Raw genomic sequence first — 19336 nt, 5'->3', positions numbered from 1 at the left:
TAATTATTCTGTTATATTTTGAAAATTCTTTTATATATGACTACAAATGAGTTTTTTGGGGAGGAATAATTTGCTACAAATAAACAATTTTTTTTTTTTTTAAGAATTTAACTTTATAAGTACTTTATTTTTGTTGTTTTTAATGTCATCTAAAGGGAATATACTAAAACTTGTTTTGAATTAAATTGAGCACTGAATATTTCAAACAATAGATTTCCTAAAAGGAATTTTCTGAGCAAAGTTGTACAGCAGCATGATAACATTATGCATGACAATCATACATATATGAAGACATCAGATACATCAGTAAACCATTAAAAATTCTAGAGGAAATGAACTCTCCCAATTCAAATAATACATTTTTTTTCTACTGACAATTGTTCATATTTCCTAAAAAATATGGAATTGATAATAGAAAACTAGATATAAGTTATTTTTATATAAAAATTTTTCTGAAGATACTTCCCAGCACAATGAATAGTTTCTATCAAATTAGATCACAGTATTCCAAATATTTAAGCAGTTAGTATTCACAATACGCTAAAAAGCAAAAGAAATATCTTTTCTTTCTTTCCATATCTATGTTACAAAGAAAGAAATGCATGTGATTTTGATCTATGAATATATAGAAGTTTCACTTTTTAAATATGTATGACAAAAGGACAAAACATTTCAGTACTTTTATTGAAACTGTAGAGTTCATTAATCAGAGAAAATGCACATTTCACCCCTAATTTTTAAATCATTTTATTATTTTTTTTAACTATCTTGATTAAATATTTGAAAAGAGAAATAAAAAAAAAAAGACTTCCAGCAATTTTCAAAAATAAGGAAATGAAAATATTTGAAATATATTTATGCACAGATTATACTAGATATTGAATTTATGGACATGGACATAACAGACAAACTTTAATTTTAACTTTTGTATTTAAAAAATGTCTCATGAGGTAATGTTTGTTTATAACTAGCCAGAAGCTTGAAGAGAAAATATTTGAAAGTTGCAATATATGTCTAGTTTTTTTTTTTTTTTTTTTTTTTTTTAATATAAAATTTCCAAAACTATTACATGCGCTTTTGAAGCAGAAATAATTTCCACTCGTGAAACTTACCTTTTTTGTTCATGGGCCTTTTCCTGACTGCAACACAAATTTGAAGAGGATGAATTGCATCAGTTATATTAATAGGTTTATATTCAAGTTGGCTGACATATTCTCTGAAAAGTACATTTTATTGATAGTTAAAAATTTCATTCACAGAAGGGTAAAAAGATTTATTCTAATTTAATAAGAGACTGTTGAAAAATTTGTACATGCTGATTGGGCAATAAGTATAAATCAAACACCAATATTTGTGTGTACACACACAATCAGAGAAAATAAAAGTAAAAATATAAAATTAAAACAAAAAGCGAAATTAAATTGGAAGAATGAAGAAAAGTGCCTAAAATGCATGAAAAGAAAAGAAAAGGAAAAAAAAAATTTAAAACATTAAAATAAATGTGCAAGAAGCTGCAATTCAAGAAAGGCAAAGAAAATAAATTGTAAATCAATAGTAAAAGTGAAAATAAAATATATAACAGAATGTAAAACAAAGTCACCAATATACATTGTCATCTGTGGATAAAATTAATGTGCATTGCATAAAGAATTACGGCATTTTTTTAAAAAAATAATGAGCAATTAAAATTACACAATAATTAAGTAATTCTTAAATATTCCCCACTGTTTGCAGAAATTCCTTTTGTAATCCATATTAATTTCTTTTGATGAGCAAAAAATATGTTGATTACTCTGTTGCACATTCTGTTTTATATTTTATTTCCATTTATACATTTGATTTACATTGTAATTAGCAAGGACATATATTATAAAACACTTTTATCCTAAGAAGGAATAACTTACTACCTTACACAAGGCAATTCTAATAGTATTGGACAAGCTTAACCCTTATCGTGGCAAGATTGCTTTTTTGAAGAAAAGCAAAAAAAAAAAAAACTGTATATAGGTAGCTTCTTAACGGTATAAAAAACATCAAAAAATAAATAAAACGTCTAGAAATGTCATGTGTTTAATAAAACTAAGTTAAAAATTATTTTATAGTGGTAGTATATTTTTATGAAGTTGTATGTATTGTATACTATACAAAATGAACATAAGGGTTCAAGACTAAGTCAGACATACAAAAGCAAGTCATTTTTATAAAACATAAGCTATCAAATACAGAGAAAGGTAGATATAGGGTTCTTTGGCAATGAATTAAATAAAAGGAATGGATACATCAGACAAAATTAATAGATCATGAAGTGATAATAGCTGAAAAAGTCTTCTTTAAAGTTTTGTTGTTGAGAATGCATCCACATTGTGAAAGTTCTATTTATGCAATTGCAAATTTATATTTCATTAAACTTTATACAGAAAATTTATTTTAATTCACTGGCAAAGAATTTGCTATAGAAGTTACTCCTGTAACAATTTTCTGTAGTAAAAATGACTAGTTACAGAATGCCAAACTTCTTACTTCGTTCCAAGCTTAAAAATCACAAGAAATTATTAGCAATTATCAATTGATCTTTTTAAAAAAATATTCTATTCTCAAGTAGTAATATTTTTATATATGTATTTAATATTTATTCTAATAACTAACATAGGCCTATTTTATTTATATTTTTTTTTACATTAAATTTCATGCCATTCTCAAAACATTTTTTAGACCGAAAACAATGTTAAAAAATGACTTATAATCCCAAGAAACAATGGCTTAAAAATGATACTACTCAAACAAGAAAATTGTGACTAGAATTTCTATCACATTTAAATCCAAAGTTATTGACATGAAGAATAATTACTTCAATACTGCTACAGATATCAAGAGAGTTTCAAATTGCTTACCCTAACCAATGCTTATAATAAAAAGTATTGCTTTAGCAGAAGACTTTTATAATCTAGTTTTAATCCCATGGAACATAACTGAATATTTCTTAATATGATATAAAGTAATTTAATTAGAAAGTAGAAAGCTTTCCAGGGCAAGGCGAAAGCTTTGAGGATGGATTTAAACTTAATTATCTCCAAAGGTCATCAACAGTAGGTATATTCACATACGAATCAAATCAACGTTCAGTTCATATCTGTGTGTACAATAAGTTTATATAGAAATTACAGGAAGACACTTAACTTTCACTGATTACGCTGAAAAAATAATATGGAGACTATTATACCCCATATTTATTTACTTTTAATGTTAATATATGCCATTTTCTCATTTGTACAAAACTTACATTTCAAAAATGTATTCATTTATAAATAAACATTACAAATAAATAATTTAGCGAATCAAGTGCATTAGTTAAAATTACAAATGATTTTGAATATGTAAATTCAGTTAAGTAAAAAATTTTGGCTAACAAACAGATAGTGTCAATAAAAACATTATTGTAAAAATAAATAAATTTACATATAACGTACTGAACTATTTACCTGACACCATTTATGCAAAACTCTGTTTCAAGAAACAATTACCAATTGTTCTTTGCAACATTAATTTAGTATTTTTTGTATATTAATTAATACTAATACATAAAGAATATACTAAATAAATATTAATATATTAGTATTAATTTATTATATTCTCTCTGTCCAAGGAAAAGCCTAATCAAAATTCAAATGAAATTTCACTTTAAATCATGTTCATGTACATCATCAAATTACTCTACTTAACAATATTGCTTGTGCTACTTGATTAATAATTACTACTTAACTACTAAAACTTGCTCTATTAAATTAATAATTAAATAAACATATAATTATTTTAAAATGTTTGCCATATTTTTAGACATTATATATATCTAATGTAACATTTTTAACACTATGCATAGTGTTCATTCTAAATCATAGTCTAACAATTAATTTCTAAGCTGTCAGAGAATAAGCATATAATTCCAATTGCAGCAATGCTTTAAATGACAAAGAAAATTATATCAACGTCATATGAGTTTTAGAGTTGGATTTAAGAATAAATATAAAGCTAAAAAATTATAAAATTTAAATTTTATGACTTCCCCTGGAATAAATTTGTATATGATCCCATTTATTTTAAATAGCTATTACTGAATCAGTGTTAATCACACACACATAAAAATTATATTTTAGAGTACCAAGAATGTTGCTGAATATGAATGATGAAACCAGAACTTATATGAATAATTCTTCTAGTATTACATTTTTTGACTCAAACATAACTTATGTAAAGCCTTTTTTTTATTATTTAATTTGAAGATACAGACTTATCTTTAACAGTTTAGAAATTAATTCTAAGCCATGAATAAGTGTAGACACCCTGTAAATATTATGTAACGTATTCAAATCCATTGAATACGTTACAATGGATTTTATTGGTATTGGTAGCAGTGTAAATTCTTTACTTTTAAACAAACACAAAGGGAAAAAAAAGTAACTAGGAAAATATTAACCTAATCATGCTCATGAACTCCCAATTTGGATTTCCTGGATCCCCTTGTTGCTCAGCTTTCTTCTCAGCTTGCCTTGCTCGTCTCTCTTCACGTTGCTTTTTGATTTTATCAACTTCCTTAACAACATTAGAACAGCGTCGGGCTAAAAATTTGAATACATATTATACTTGAGTAAAAAAATATGTATTATTTGTCAAATAATAAAAAATAGTTTTCTTTAAAATTATGATGAATTTTAATACTTTTTACACTGCATAATTTCATACTGAATATATGATTTTATAATTACTATTTCAAGTTCTTAAATTATTTATAGTACAATAAAGACAAATTTTATATTAGATTATGCACTTAATTCTAAATTTCCTTACCACATCTCACTTTAATTATATTTATGTCAAAATTTCAAATCTAATTCACACTTTCAAATGGTTTACAAATGAATCTCAAATATTAAGCAATTAAATCATGTTGCATGATTAACAACATAACAGTTTATTATCTGCTTATCTTCAGTTTCTGTTGACTAGAAGCTCAGCTTATAATAATATTTTTGAATTGCTTTATTATAACATTATTAGGATGGATGCATAATTCCATTTAATACATATTCATAGTCGATATGCAAACAGAAAAGAAGTTGCATTGAAATATGAATGATACTTCAATTTTAACCCCCATTCCCATAAGTTCTGCTGGATATAATGTATTACACTTAATGTAATGCCTTAATAATTAATTTGAAGCCCTTTCAGGTGATTCTACAGTTGCTTTGAAGCTTTGCATTCAATATAAAAAGTTGAATATATAAAACTTTGCATTCAATATTAAAAAGAAAACTCTTCTCTTAAAATATAATAATTTTTAAACAGGTCAATGAGAGCAAACTATCCTAGATTTTGACATATTTTATACACAAGATAAACAAAGTCACTTAAAGGATATTGTGATTATAAACAAGATGATGCAACCATATGTTAATACTGCAAATATGTTAATTTGCCTAATTTAATTCTATAATGTCAAATTTGTAAAAAAGACGATGTGTTTATATTGACCACTACCACAACTGTTTTATCTGGAACAAGAATGAAGTCTAATGCAAATTTATATATTTTAGAAATACAATGCCTCAACAAACATTGAAACTTACAGGCAGCTTGCTGCTGAGTTGTATTAGCATTTGCTGTCTTCTGTATTGGTTGCAAAGGTCCTCCAGAATTTACCGTAGGATTAGCTGAAGTAGGAGGTGGAGGATATTTGATTTCCAAATGAGTATTTTCTGATTGTACATTCTTTTTGTGGTTTGCTCGCATGGGCAGGGAAGAACCTAATCAAAATAAATTCAATAAAATTTACTTACAAATAATATGACAAAATATTTTGAAAATTGTTGAATGACCTACTACAGAATTAAGAATTCATTTATGTGCTATTATAATAAAAATTAGAAAAAAATTTACATTTTTAACAATGTAATAAAAAAAAACTTTTATTTAAAAAAAATTCTTGAAATGCTATTTAGATTCTTCTAAGATTTTATTTTCTTCATTCAAATTTCACTTTTAATACTGATTTTCTTTTATACAATTAGAAAAAAGAATTCATTGATTTGTTATTCGAAGAAATTGTCAAATTTTTTACAAAAGCATAAAATTTAAAGAGAACTATAAATTTTGAACCAAATAAAGAAATCTGTTTTTAATAGATAAATTTGTTAAGAAATATTCATGGTGAGTTAGAAAATCTAACTTTTAAAAGGGATAAAGTGAAAAACATTTCAAAATAGAAGCTCAAATATCTTTTTTAGCTCAAAAAAGAAGTTAAACATATATTTTACATATAATTTAGCATGCTTTCATGTTCATTTGAAGGAAATAACCACCAAATTCACATCATGTAAAATATGATGCTGAATGTTTTTCAATATGCCTGAACTATAATTTGTTCTTCAATATGCCTGAACTATAATTTGTTCTTCAATATGCCTGAATTTGTAATTATTGCATTATAGATCAATTATTTAAACAGGGCAATGAAATACGGGAAAATCTTCAATAAAATTCTTATTCTCCATGACAAATTATAATTTTACTGAATAGTTACAATCAAATTACTCCCCTTCTTCTCAATTTTACAGTTAGAATTATAATCAGGTCAATATTTAATCAGATTAAATTCAATTTTATAGTTGGTTTTATACTATGTTATGAGGAAATCATGTTTTAAAGCAGCTTCACAAGTTTCAAGTTCAAGTTTTCTTAATATTTTGTTCAAACTAATTTGCTGTGTGACAGATATAACATTTGTTTATTTTTATATCTTTTAAAAGTAATAAAGAGAAAAAATTTAAGAGCTTTAAACATGACTTATTGAAACTAATAACTTATTAAAACATGAAGAAACATTCTATGAACATACATTAATTCAGCTTAATTTTAAATATATATATATATATATAATCTTCTAAAAACCATATAAATAAATTTTTAAAATAACAAAATTATATGAAATTTTTTAAAATATCATAACAGCATTCACGAAGTAAATTAATGTTTTCAGAAATATATTTTTTTAATATTAACACAAGTTTAAAAAGTATGTAACTTATTCTTTATATTCAAGAACATAATTTCCTTATATTTTAAAACTAATAAATTAGAAAATAAATAAATAAAAAAAAATAATAAACTGTATTAAAAATGCAATTAGATAGAAAAAATATTTTTAAAACAAAAAAAAGAAAAGAAAATATGTTACTTGCCATGTTATTATTTTATTATTATGGCTATTTTTATTAGATATGCAATTGAATGGTGTTTACAATGAATGACTCAATCAAATTTGATCAAAAAATAAATTTACTAGAAGGAAACAGTTATTTATAACTTCTTTTCTATTCCCAATTTAGTCCAATACAAAAGAAATGTAACAGAGAACTTTTAACTTAACCATCATTTTTAAATTCTTACAAAAAAAGAAATGATTTAGCTTAATTAAATAAAAACATCTTTGAAGAAATTTAGGAATAAAAAATAAACCACTTCAAAAAATCAATGAATTAAAATTTCTGCAATATTTCTTCATCAGAAAATTTATATAAGCTTCCATGTTAAATGCCTGGATGGAATCCAATAACCATTTCATACAGTCACGATTTAAATGTAAAATTTATGATTCAAAAATATTGTATTAAACATACATTTAGATGTTTATTGAAAAATCTATGAATTACAAAATACTGGCAAACAGAATCATGACAAACATATATTTAAAATAAAGGGGGGAATCTCATAATTACATAGCACTTTATTTTTAATGATGAAAGAAAATGAAATAAAAGAAAAATTGAAAATTGTTATAAAAGAAAATCATAAATAAAAATAATTAATTCTTCATATATGGGCTCAATAGTGCCCCCATTTCATTATATTATAAAAATTAAGGTTAGGTTAAAGTACCTATTAACATGTAAGCATTTAATAAAAGCTCTATATGCATAAAATTTATATTATATATATAAGCCAAATAACTGTCAAATCAATAACACAAAAATTCAGCAACAATGGGAAGTTGAAAATTGAGATCAGTGAAAAGTATAAAGAGAACTTTTTAAAACAAATCAATGTTAATATTAGAAAGTAAAAATTAGTTTAATTTTAAAAAATCATCTTATTGCATTAAATCTAAAAAATGTGTAAACTTATCAACATAAATAATGAAATCATCCTAATATGAATAATTCCCATTGGCAAAATTTACCAATAAAAGAACATTCTGTATAAAGGAAATATAAATTTCAATAAAATATTTAAAAGGAATTACACAATTTCCTTTCACAAATACAAATATTTCTTTCTAAGGATATAGCTTTAAAATTTACAATAGCAACAAAATTTGAACAAAAACAAATAACTGAAATAATACAATGATATGCAGGAGAAAAGTTTTTCTAAATAAATCTTTAGAAAAAAATTAATTTCGCCCATCTTCTCTAGTAGAGAACAAATAATAAATCATCCAGATGCAGATAGCTAATCAGATCATGCAAAGTAGAATACTGATTACTTCAGAGAAGAAATAAAGAATTTTTATTTCAGATTAATCAGAAGAAGCATGTTAAATTAGCGACACAATTTAGGTCAAAATCATCTTGCATGTTAGATAAATAAAAATAAGTTCTTAAATACTGCTAAAGATTTTAAAGCATTCATTTCATTCAGAAGTGACAAAACAGCTGAATTGTAAAGTCTTGTCTTTCTATCCATACATAGCTTAAGCTGCAACTAGCAGATCAGTTGCTTATAATTTACCTGTAGTGTTATTCCGGTTGAGCTTCTTAACATCTGTACGCAATACTTCATTCCCTGAAATGCAAATCATTGATAAACGAAAATCTTTCCCTCTAAAGTTTACTAACTGTTACTATGGAAAAAACAGGAATAAGAAAATTATAAAAATATGAGAAACCTTTTGATTTTCTAATCCCTTTGGAATACAAAACAGATAGATTACTCTCTTTTATGATTAAGATGAATATTACAACTGTGAGGGGACACAAATTGCAGAGAAAAAAATGACGATTCCATACTATTTTCCTAAATTAATATAACAAAAAGATTTCTAAATGTCTAAACCAAGATTAAATAATTTGGAAATTAAGTTTTAACTTTAGTTGGTGATAAATCACCAAATATGACAAACTTCTGCATTATTTTCTAATAACCCTAAAAGCTGATGCCTCAAAAGCAAATCACCAATTTGTTGCCTATGCATTTTGAGGCTCCAAAAAACTCAAACCAAAACAACATGTTCTTGCATAACAAAATGCCCATAAACCTTGTAATATAATAATGCAATAAAAATTGTTCAAACTAAAATCCACTTTTATACAAGAATATTTCATTTCCACAATTTCAGATTTTGATATTTTAGAATTAATACATTTTTTTACAGTGAAACACCATTACGCATGAGCCTAGAATCTTGATTCAAAATCTTTAAATCTATTAACTACTGTTGTTCAAAAAAAAATTCTATCATATTGAATTTAAAATAAGTATAAATAAGATACATTATATGCAAATCAAAGTAACCTATCTTATCAGAAAAAGCTAATTTCAAACTAACCACACATCAACAGGATGAATTATAAAAAAAAATACATACAATTTAGATTAATAAAATACAACTTTCAAATGTTTAAGAAAAATGTGTGGCATTTTATGAAAGCAAATATTCATGTTTCTTATTCTATCAAAAGAATATACAGATGTCTTAAAAATCAAAACAGTATTTGTAAAAAATATATATAAAGTTATAATATCTTCTCAAATTAAAAGAAAATGAATGCTTATGCAAAGCAAAAAGCATGTTAAATTATTTATGACAAATATTTTTTATAAGTCATTTTTTTCTTTTAAAAAAATCTACATTATTTTTTCTAAACATTTTTAGGCAGCCAAGAAGCATGCCTTATTCATAAAAAAAATAATCTAAATTGATAGAAATATATAAGAAAACTAATGCAATTAAAAAAAAGAAAAGAAAAGAAAAGAAAGAAATTTTAACTATCAGTAAAGGGGGGGGGGGACATTTAATTCAAATTTCTTGGCATTTCACTAAAATTGAAGAAATATTATGTTAATATTTTATAATCTGAAATAAAATGCATTGAAGGCTTGTCATCAGAAATAAATAAATCAGCAAAAGAAATCTTACAAAAAAAATTGCAATTCTTAAAAAAAAAAAAAAAAGAGCTTTACCTTTAAACAGCCTCAAATTTTTAATGGTAATTATATTTCAGGAAATTGTCTTTATATATCTTTTTTTATAAATAATTTCTAAGAAACAAAGTATTGAAAAAGATGATTTTCCATAACAGCAACATAAAAGCAGTCTATGAAATAACACCTACGAGAAAAAGCAAAGGAAAAAAAAGTGATAGTGAGTCTTGAGAGAGAGAAAACAAATTAATAAATAAAAGGAGAATGTACCTATAGTCAAGCTGTCTGTCAAACCAGGTTTGCAAACAGAGCAGCATAGCCTCTACAACCTCAATGTAAAAAATATATGGATCTTTGAGATAAACTGATTGCAAAATAAAAAAATCATCAAAATATGAAAATTTTGATGCTTTTTAGTCTTGAGTAGCCTTAACTTGTGTATCTCTTAATAACTTATTAATTTTCTCATTTAAAGGTGTGTTTTTTTCATTTTAATGTTTTATTTAACTTTTAAAAACTATAATTAAACAGAATTAGAAACAAGAAAGAAAACTTTTAAATTAATTTACTGTAGATTTATTCGATAAGTCATTACTAGTTATATGATGCTAATGTAAAACATGCAAATCACAAACCTTTCAAATATAGCATTCTAACACAACATAATGTTTATCAGACAATTAAAATCAAACTGAGTCTAAATTATAGAATACCTATAAAAATTTATTCTTAAATTTCTGGTCATATTTATTACAACCAACAAATAACTTCAGAAAATTTTCAAAGAAGCAAAAATTCAAGCTTCAACTAGAGACTTCCTAGATATTAATACTATCAACAAATGGAGGTAAAGCAGAACTTAAGACAGACTTATTGCACTGGGGATTGCACAACACAATTCTGACAACTCAATATACATAAATTTCAAAGCAGTCAATGACACTTTTCCTATCCTACCAAAATGTACAAAATATTCAACCTACAGGAAGACCTACAACTTAAAGCCACAAAATCTAATATTTTGTTTTCCTTTCCTTTGTCTCAACTCCTATCAACAAAAATCAGCAAATCACCATTAAACAAAACTCAAGTATAGCAGCCTTTGTTATAATGCCTTGTTCTTTACATTCAAGTTCTATTAACAATATTAGTTTTTAGTATTTAAAAACCATAACAAATTTAAATAATAATTACAAATGATTTAAATATTTAAAAAATGAATTGGTTGTCTAATCCAAAAATTGCAAAATTCACCCTCCCCCCCCCCAAAAAAAAAAAATTTAGGATTTTTTTTTTGTATAAAAATGTATAATAACAGCAGCATGTTTTAATTCTTTAAACAAATTAAAATATTATATTCCTTTCACTCAAATTTCAATCTCAAAATGTTTGTCATTACCATTTTACTTGATGAAATGAGCAAAAGATTTTGATCTCAAAACAGCTCATTTTAAGTTGATTGAATAGTGTTGGGAACAACTGTTATCAGTATCAAAAATATAGATGATTATAGCACTGAATTTATAAAGACAGGTTCTTTCTTTTAAATAAATCTCTGGTAATTTTAAATGGTTAATATACCTAGAAATTTTAAAGATTTACTTTAAAACATGCTTAGCAGAGGATATGGCATTTATTATACAAAAATATTCAACAAACCTTTATTAGGTGTGAACACAGTCTGACGATTTATCTGTGAAAATAAAATAAAACACTGATATTTTCAAATATTGCAACTTACACTTTCATTTCATAATTGAAATAAACATTTAATTATGTAAATTTTTATTAAATACAACAAATTAACTATAACAATTATGAATTATCACTTATTGAAAGACATAATATATACAATGAAATTTTTTTTTATAATTTAAGCAAAATATTAAAAGTTAGAAAGTTTAATAATAAAATTATATTATCTAAGAATAAAATATTAAAATACTTTATTGTAGATCTGCATAATAATTTTTAACTATAGATTAATGAAATGAAAAGAAAGACAGGAAAGAATTTGGCACAATAGTACAATATGTCTAATAATAATAAATGTTTAGAAATTTAATATAACAAATTGATGTTCACAATTTATTTATCCTTCATCAAATAAATTATTCCAGTTGAATCTAATGAACATCATATTACTTTCACTCATTAGCAAGTAATATGTTTAGTAAATTTGAATGAATGAAAAAGTAGTGTTCATTGAAAATTCATGTACTACTCATCAATTAAAATATTTTTTCCCTTTTTAATTTACTTTTTGTTAAATTTTCAAATGTGATGTTAATTAGAATGAAACTTCAAAGTAATATAATTGACCTTACATTTTAAAATTTGATTATTAAATCTCTGAAATTCGAAACAATTTTCACGATGGTGTGATAAATATTGATTTTAGAAGAACATGGACCTTCATACGAAAATTTAATAGGGAAACCATGCAAATTCTACCTTAATTAAACCAAGAAGAAATTTAAAAATCCAATGCATTAAACTAAATAGAAATTTTGCAAAACATTTAATCTTGAACTCCAAGTAGTGTCACAAAGAACAAAATTAAAATAACAATAACTCTATAGTCTCAGAATTTCAAAACATAAGAGCAATAATAATCCTTGTAAAACATCTTAATACATATATTTAATAACATCTGAAATCTTATGTTCCAATTAGTTAAGCCTTTAATTTTTTCTGAACCTTATTTTTGGGGTCTGAAAATATTTTTTGGCCTAAATAAAGTTTTAAAAAAATGATAATAATAAGGCAAAAGCTATAAACTAGATTAAGAGGTAGTTGAATAAATAAATAAATGTCACAAATATAAAGAGGAAAATGTATTCCAACTATTCAAATCTACATGCCCTTTGGTAAATTTCTTATAATAGTCAGAGACTAATCTTTCAAAGTAAAAATGAATACTATTTATAAATTGACCGCTTATCTATGAAAGTTCTACCTAGATTATAAAGAGTGTAAAATAGAGAAAAATATAAATTCACATTTAAAAGCTACTGATAAAAAAATCAACCTATTAATCATCCTGAAAAGTAACTCACTTTTGTATAAATATTTTACAATATTCAAATACCTTACTGAGTTTCTTATTATAGCATACAGTGCTTTTATGAAAAATTTAACATTATTAGCTTTTAAATGTCAATTTTTAATTATAGTACATACAATGTTTTGGAAAGTCACAAAAGTTATTAATTTCTAATCACAAATTAAACTTTTAATCTAAAATTTATCTGAATCCAAAATATTTCCATGTTTCCCAAGATATTGTAAAACTAAACCTCCATTCTAATTTTTAACATAAATAATATTTTTAAAAATTAGAAAAAAACAATTTCATCACCATTTAAATATATCATTTGTAATTTTATGTATACTATTCATATGTAATTTTATGTATGTTATTTATAAAATTCGGCATCAACACCAGAAGTATCCTGTTTTAAGTAAAACAAACAAAAATTATTCTTTTTATTCAAGATCAGAAAAAAAGAAAAACTCTAAATGTGTTGCTTATATATCATATGCATTCTTTCCTCTCTAATTTTTACTTGTTGAAATTAATGTCAGATAAGGTTTGTAGTATAATATATATATTATTTCTTACTAATAAGAGACAGAGAAGTCAATATTACCTTTCGTACTGAATTGATTGTATTGGATGTGTTCTTTGTAGAATCATTAGAGAAAAGATCAGGATTCAAGTTGAAAATTGCACTGAATTCAATCTATCCAAAAGAAAAATATAATAAACAAAACATATCTTTTACAAAATAAAAATCTACTGCCATTAATTTCTTAATTTATAAAAGTATAGAGTGCATAAAACTTCAATAGAGAGAAGAAGAATAGTTTAAGGTATCAACTATAATTTTATCAATTTAAACTGAATAATGAGATTACAAATACAGACACTGATTACAATTTAATCATATGGCATGTTTTATTTTTATTAAATATTTAATGTATAAAGTCAAAATTCACTTTTCAAAGGTTTTGAGTTTTATAATATTAATTAATATAACTCTGTGTGACTATAAGTGAGAAAATAAGAACATGCAAAAATCTAATTATTTAAAAAAAATAATTAGCAAAAACTGAATACCTAATGTATTGCAAAAGGCAGAATGCATATTTTTAAATATATATTTTATATATAGATAAAGTATATTACAATAAAATTTAAAGAATCAAGGAACAAAAGCAAACCAGTTTCAGAGAACTTATTTAGAAAATGATACATGCTTTCATTTTTTAAAATTTAAATAGTCTTTTATTATCATTTAATATCATTAAAAGAACAGTGAACAGTATTATCTTTCCACTTCTACCTCCAACAAAAATATCTAAACAAAATTTAAATAGACAAATATTATGCTAGTAAATAATATCCATGATGCTTATGGCAAGTTCATAGATTTTTTTTATGCTCCATAACATAAATGTGAAAATTAATAAGTTTTGATAACAGAAAATACAGAAATAAAATAGAATATTGAAATCTATATATTTGAAAATTATTATAACCTTCTTATAACCTCTAAACCAACTTTTCTATTATAAATTTTATTATGTTTTGTGGCAAGTTTTACATTTATCAAAACATATAAAAAATTAAAATATTTATTTATTTTTAAAAAATTGTTGTCTCTAGGAGATGTTTTCACATATAAAGTAGTTAATAACCAATTTAGATTCATTTTGTTTATTTATATAATTAAATAGGAGTATTTCAGTCAGCATAAATTAAAATATATGGAAATCTTATTTATTTACTTTGTTCAATGTTTCACAAAGATGACACCAAGGCTGAAGAAATTATAAAATTTAAATGTATGGATTTAAATGAAACTTTTAATAAAGAGTAGAAAAGTGTAGATTGATAAAAATCTTTTAATTCGTTTTTGATAGTATAGTTAGTATAGATGTTACAGAGTTAGCATATTATATATATATACACACACACACACACACACACACACACACACACACACACACACACACACACAAGGAAATGGCATTTAGATCATTAGTAGTCCACTTACAATAAATGATACTAAGATGATGCAGATTTTATAATAAAATAAAATATTTTAAGCTCTTCGTATTCTCGGACGTATTAATTATATACGTCCGAAAGATTTCAAAGGGATAAAATTAAGAAAGCAATAGTCGTTTTCAAGATTCTCGTAATACTAGTCAAATCAGACAACTGATCCTAAACATTCATTAAAAGAAAGAATTTGAAATGGATAGATTTGAGTATTGAACAATAGTAGAAAGGAATCATATGTATATGTATATATATATATATATATATACAGCAGGGGCCAAAATTGTGGACACTTTTGAAAATTGTTATGTTTTCTAACTTTGTCGCTTATAAAAAATGTTATATTTCACAAAATGCAAACTCTTATATATCATTTTAAAGAGAATTTAATGCTGATTTCAATATGCAAAGCAAAATTCAAATATTTTCAATATAAAAAAGTCATTCTTATTTTAATCTCAATAACAAATACAGTGCTGAAGTGGATTGTAATTTCTAACTTTCCTGACCAATCACTGTTCTTATTCTGGGAATCAATAAAATGTTAATAACTGCCAGACTATGACATCGTTTACAGTTGGAACAGGTCATTATTGTGTTTTTTTCTATGGAAGGAAGACTGTTTATGTAATCAACTCGCAAGTAAGAAATTTTGTTAAACCTTTTAATATTTAGTAGGAATTGTTGTAAATATTTCTAATATTTAGTCATGAATCAATGCCATCAAATAAAAGAATAGATTGCATATTTAGAAAGAAAACTAAGATTATTGCGTTACATGAATGTGGTCTTTCCTATGCTGAAATTGCAAAACAGGCGGGTGCTTCATATGACGTCCGAAAGTTTTGTTTACGATAGCATGAGACAAATTCAATAAAAAACAAAGCAGGAAATGGCTTGAAAAGGTACACCATATCTGTTCATGACAGAAGAATAAAAAAACTATGTATCCATAATCGAAGAATTTCATCAGCGGTCACCAGAAGTGAATTGAATGATGCTGGCATTTATGTTAGTTCAAGAATAATCAAGAGAAAATTATTAGATGTTAGACCAAGAGTTAGAATTCAATGAAAAAATTTACAGCCGTGTATAAAAAGATTACAGTGGGCAAAAGAACACATTAATTGGCCAGATGATCAGCGGTTACAAATTATACGGAGTGATGAAACAAAGATATTGTTATTTGGTAGCAATGGCAAAAATAGGCAAGACATAGAATAGGCGAAGAGCTACATACTGACTGCATCCAGGCAACTATGAAGACTCGGTTAGTGTAATGATTTGGTCATGTATATCAGTAGAAGGTATTGGTCCCTTTCATGTTATTGATGGGACATTAAATGCAAGAAAATACATTGACACTATTCTACAGCCAAAACTTACACCTTCCATCAGTGATCTCTTTCTCAACAATACATCATTTATTTTTCAGCAGGATTCAGCTCCTTACCATAAAGCAAAAATACCGAACGTGCGATTTAGTGCAAAGAGCATTTAATTGTTATCATTGCCAGGAAACAGTCCTAAAAATTGAGAACTTATGGGATCATTTGAAAACTCATATATATGAAGCACTCATCAAATAAAACTTGATTAATTGAGTCTATAATTGTTTCCTGGCATCAAGCAATAACGAAGGAAGAACTTAAAACTGTCGTCAGCTCAATGAAACATCAGTGTGAAGCTGTAATAAAAAATAAAGGCTACCTTACTAAGCACTGATAACTCACTGCAGTCATCAGCATCTAATGTATCTCGATAATTATTGCCTCCCAACTTTTTTTTATTGTAAAAATTTGAATTTTGCTTTTGTATTGAAATCAGCATTACATTCCCTTTAAAACGACATGCAAGTGTTTACATCTTGTGAAACGTTACATTTTCTACGAGCATACAAAGTTAGAAAACATTAAAATTTTCAAAAGTGTCCACAATTTTGCCCACCACTGTATATATGTCGGTGTATGTGCATAAGCCAAAAGAATTTTCAATTAAAAGCAATTTTTATTTGTACATATTATCATTTTAACTGCAATATCATGTAAGAAAATTTTGAAGGATCTGCTTATCTATACCCATTCTCGCAGCTTAAAAGTTAAAGTGAAATTAAATGGTGTGAAAAAGTATTATTACATTCATTCAAATTAATTCTTCAGCAAACATGAATAAAAAAATGCTTAAAAGAATGGTTAAAAAGTATTTTAACAAATTTCAACTATAAATAAATAAATTTCACCTCTTTTCCCTTAGTTTCTCCACTTTCAAACCATTCCACAGTCAAGCTCCGATTAACAGTATTTATTCCACTAATCACAGCTGAGTGAATACGTCCTGGTGAGAAAATAAAAGGACTGAAATCAAATCCAGTTTAAAAGGTATAATTTATTATTAATAATAATATCTAAAATAATTTGTATTTATATGACATTACAAAGAGAAATTAAAATGTCAGTTCATTATCAGTTATAGTAATAAATTAAATAGAAAATGAATTATAGCATGATCTTGTCATATTTGCAGGTAAAAATGATGACATACCTAGAAAACGTTTCTCAGTATAAAATAATACAGAATAAAATTTTTAAGATTAGTATCTTAAATGGAACATAAATGTTTTACACCTTAAATATGAAATGAAATTAAAATAATTATTTAAATTTTAAGATAAAACAAGATATTAAATACTTCAAACAGTTAAATGGGACATACAAATACATCAAATATAGAGACCTTTTTCCCTTTGGAACTTACAAAGAAACTAAGGTTGGATTTTTAACTAAATTTTTAATGAAAAATTAATAATAAACCAATAAGAATAGAAGTACAAAAGTTTGACTTTGCATTCTTATTTTAAAGGAGGTAACCTCTTTAAACTTAAAAGCATATCTGAAAAAGAATTGAAGCAATGATTTACGAAAATATTAAAAATATATATTACATTTAATAATTATATCCTAATTTTCAAATAGTTGATGACATTAAAATATACTTGTCTGAAAAAAAAAAGTTTTTATCTGAAATAAAAAAATTAAATAAGTCAATTTGGATGTCGTTTCACTATTTTAGAAATCATAAACAATAAACTACAAGTGTCATCTGCAAAGAAATTTATTTAACACAAAGACAAAATCGTAATATTAGCAAACCTTTCATAATGAGATATTTTTACTATGTTATATGTACAGATAAACATTATAAAGATTTATTCATAAGAAAAAGAAGAAAAAAAATGTAATAATTTACCATCTGTGCGTTGAATGTTGACATTCTGCCCAATTCGCAAACAGTTCGTCACGTCTCCATCCATTGTGTTGATGAATTAAATATGTAGGGGAACTTGTTTAGGAATAACAAGAGAGTGGAAACTAAATTAAAAACAACGAAAAAAAATGAGTTAAGTCGAAAGAAATAGCCGTAACAACTTTTTTTCATTGACTAATCTATAACGTCTTTCCAAAAACAAGAAAAACTATTTTAAAGTACTAAGTTACACAAGAATATTACAGAGATTTAACTGGGAAGTAAGAAAATATTTACCTTCAAAATTTTGCAAATGATATTAGGGAATTAAAAAATAATAATTTAAAACCAACAGACAATCAGTTGTCGCTGGCGGGCCGTACGTTGCCAGTTCAATTTATTATTATGTTTTTGAAGACCGGTGGGCAACTGCTGCCTACCTTGCTCTGCTTAATGTTTGACCTAATATGGGACCTTATCAAAAATAGAGCATCAAAAAAAGGAAGAAAAATTTATTTAATCAAAAATTTTCCTTTGATATTAGTGCATCTACTAATATAGCATATTCTAAATGGGAAATTCAAATGTGAGATTAATAAACTAAAAAACTGAATAGTTTTTGCATTTATAACAGTAATTCACTATTCAGAATGAAATAAGTTTTGAATCTCAGGAAGGGAATAAAGTGAATCAAATCAATTATTCATTGCTAATTAATTGATTTGCATTGAAAGTCGAACTTGCTTCAACATCAAATAATGATTTCTTAGGTTTTTAAGTAATGAATTTCATCGCACTAGAGCATATATATACGACATATATAAT

The 19336-nt window shown here is 25.0% G+C and overlaps 1 protein-coding gene across 2 annotated transcripts in view; it reads right to left on the bottom strand.

The window, feature by feature from the left end:
- LOC129972106 (kinesin-like protein KIF2A) overlaps positions 1 to 18950 on the bottom strand; it is a 46324-nt gene extending 27374 nt beyond the window's left edge. Inside the window, exons 1-9 of one of the 2 annotated variants that reach the window (XM_056086092.1) lie at positions 18809 to 18950; positions 18515 to 18636; positions 17508 to 17602; positions 13851 to 13943; positions 11857 to 11890; positions 8785 to 8838; positions 5625 to 5801; positions 4472 to 4613; positions 1113 to 1216 (exon numbers count right to left, since the gene is read on the bottom strand). In XM_056086092.1, the coding sequence (XP_055942067.1) occupies positions 1113 to 1216; positions 4472 to 4613; positions 5625 to 5801; positions 8785 to 8838; positions 11857 to 11890; positions 13851 to 13943; positions 17508 to 17602; positions 18515 to 18578 (763 nt within the window). In that variant the 5' untranslated portion in view covers positions 18579 to 18636; positions 18809 to 18950. The remainder of the gene's footprint in view (positions 1 to 1112; positions 1217 to 4471; positions 4614 to 5624; positions 5802 to 8784; positions 8839 to 11856; positions 11891 to 13850; positions 13944 to 17507; positions 17603 to 18514; positions 18637 to 18808) is intronic. The other variant, XM_056086093.1, reaches the window with a different exon arrangement.
- Positions 18951 to 19336: the final 386 nt, after the last annotated feature.

The sequence above is a fragment of the Argiope bruennichi genome, chromosome 6 (genome assembly GCF_947563725.1).
Source record: "Argiope bruennichi chromosome 6, qqArgBrue1.1, whole genome shotgun sequence".
NCBI lineage: Eukaryota > Metazoa > Arthropoda > Arachnida > Araneae > Araneidae > Argiope > Argiope bruennichi.
Note: the sequence above shows the minus strand (reverse complement) of the source record. Positions and strands in the feature narration are given on the sequence as shown.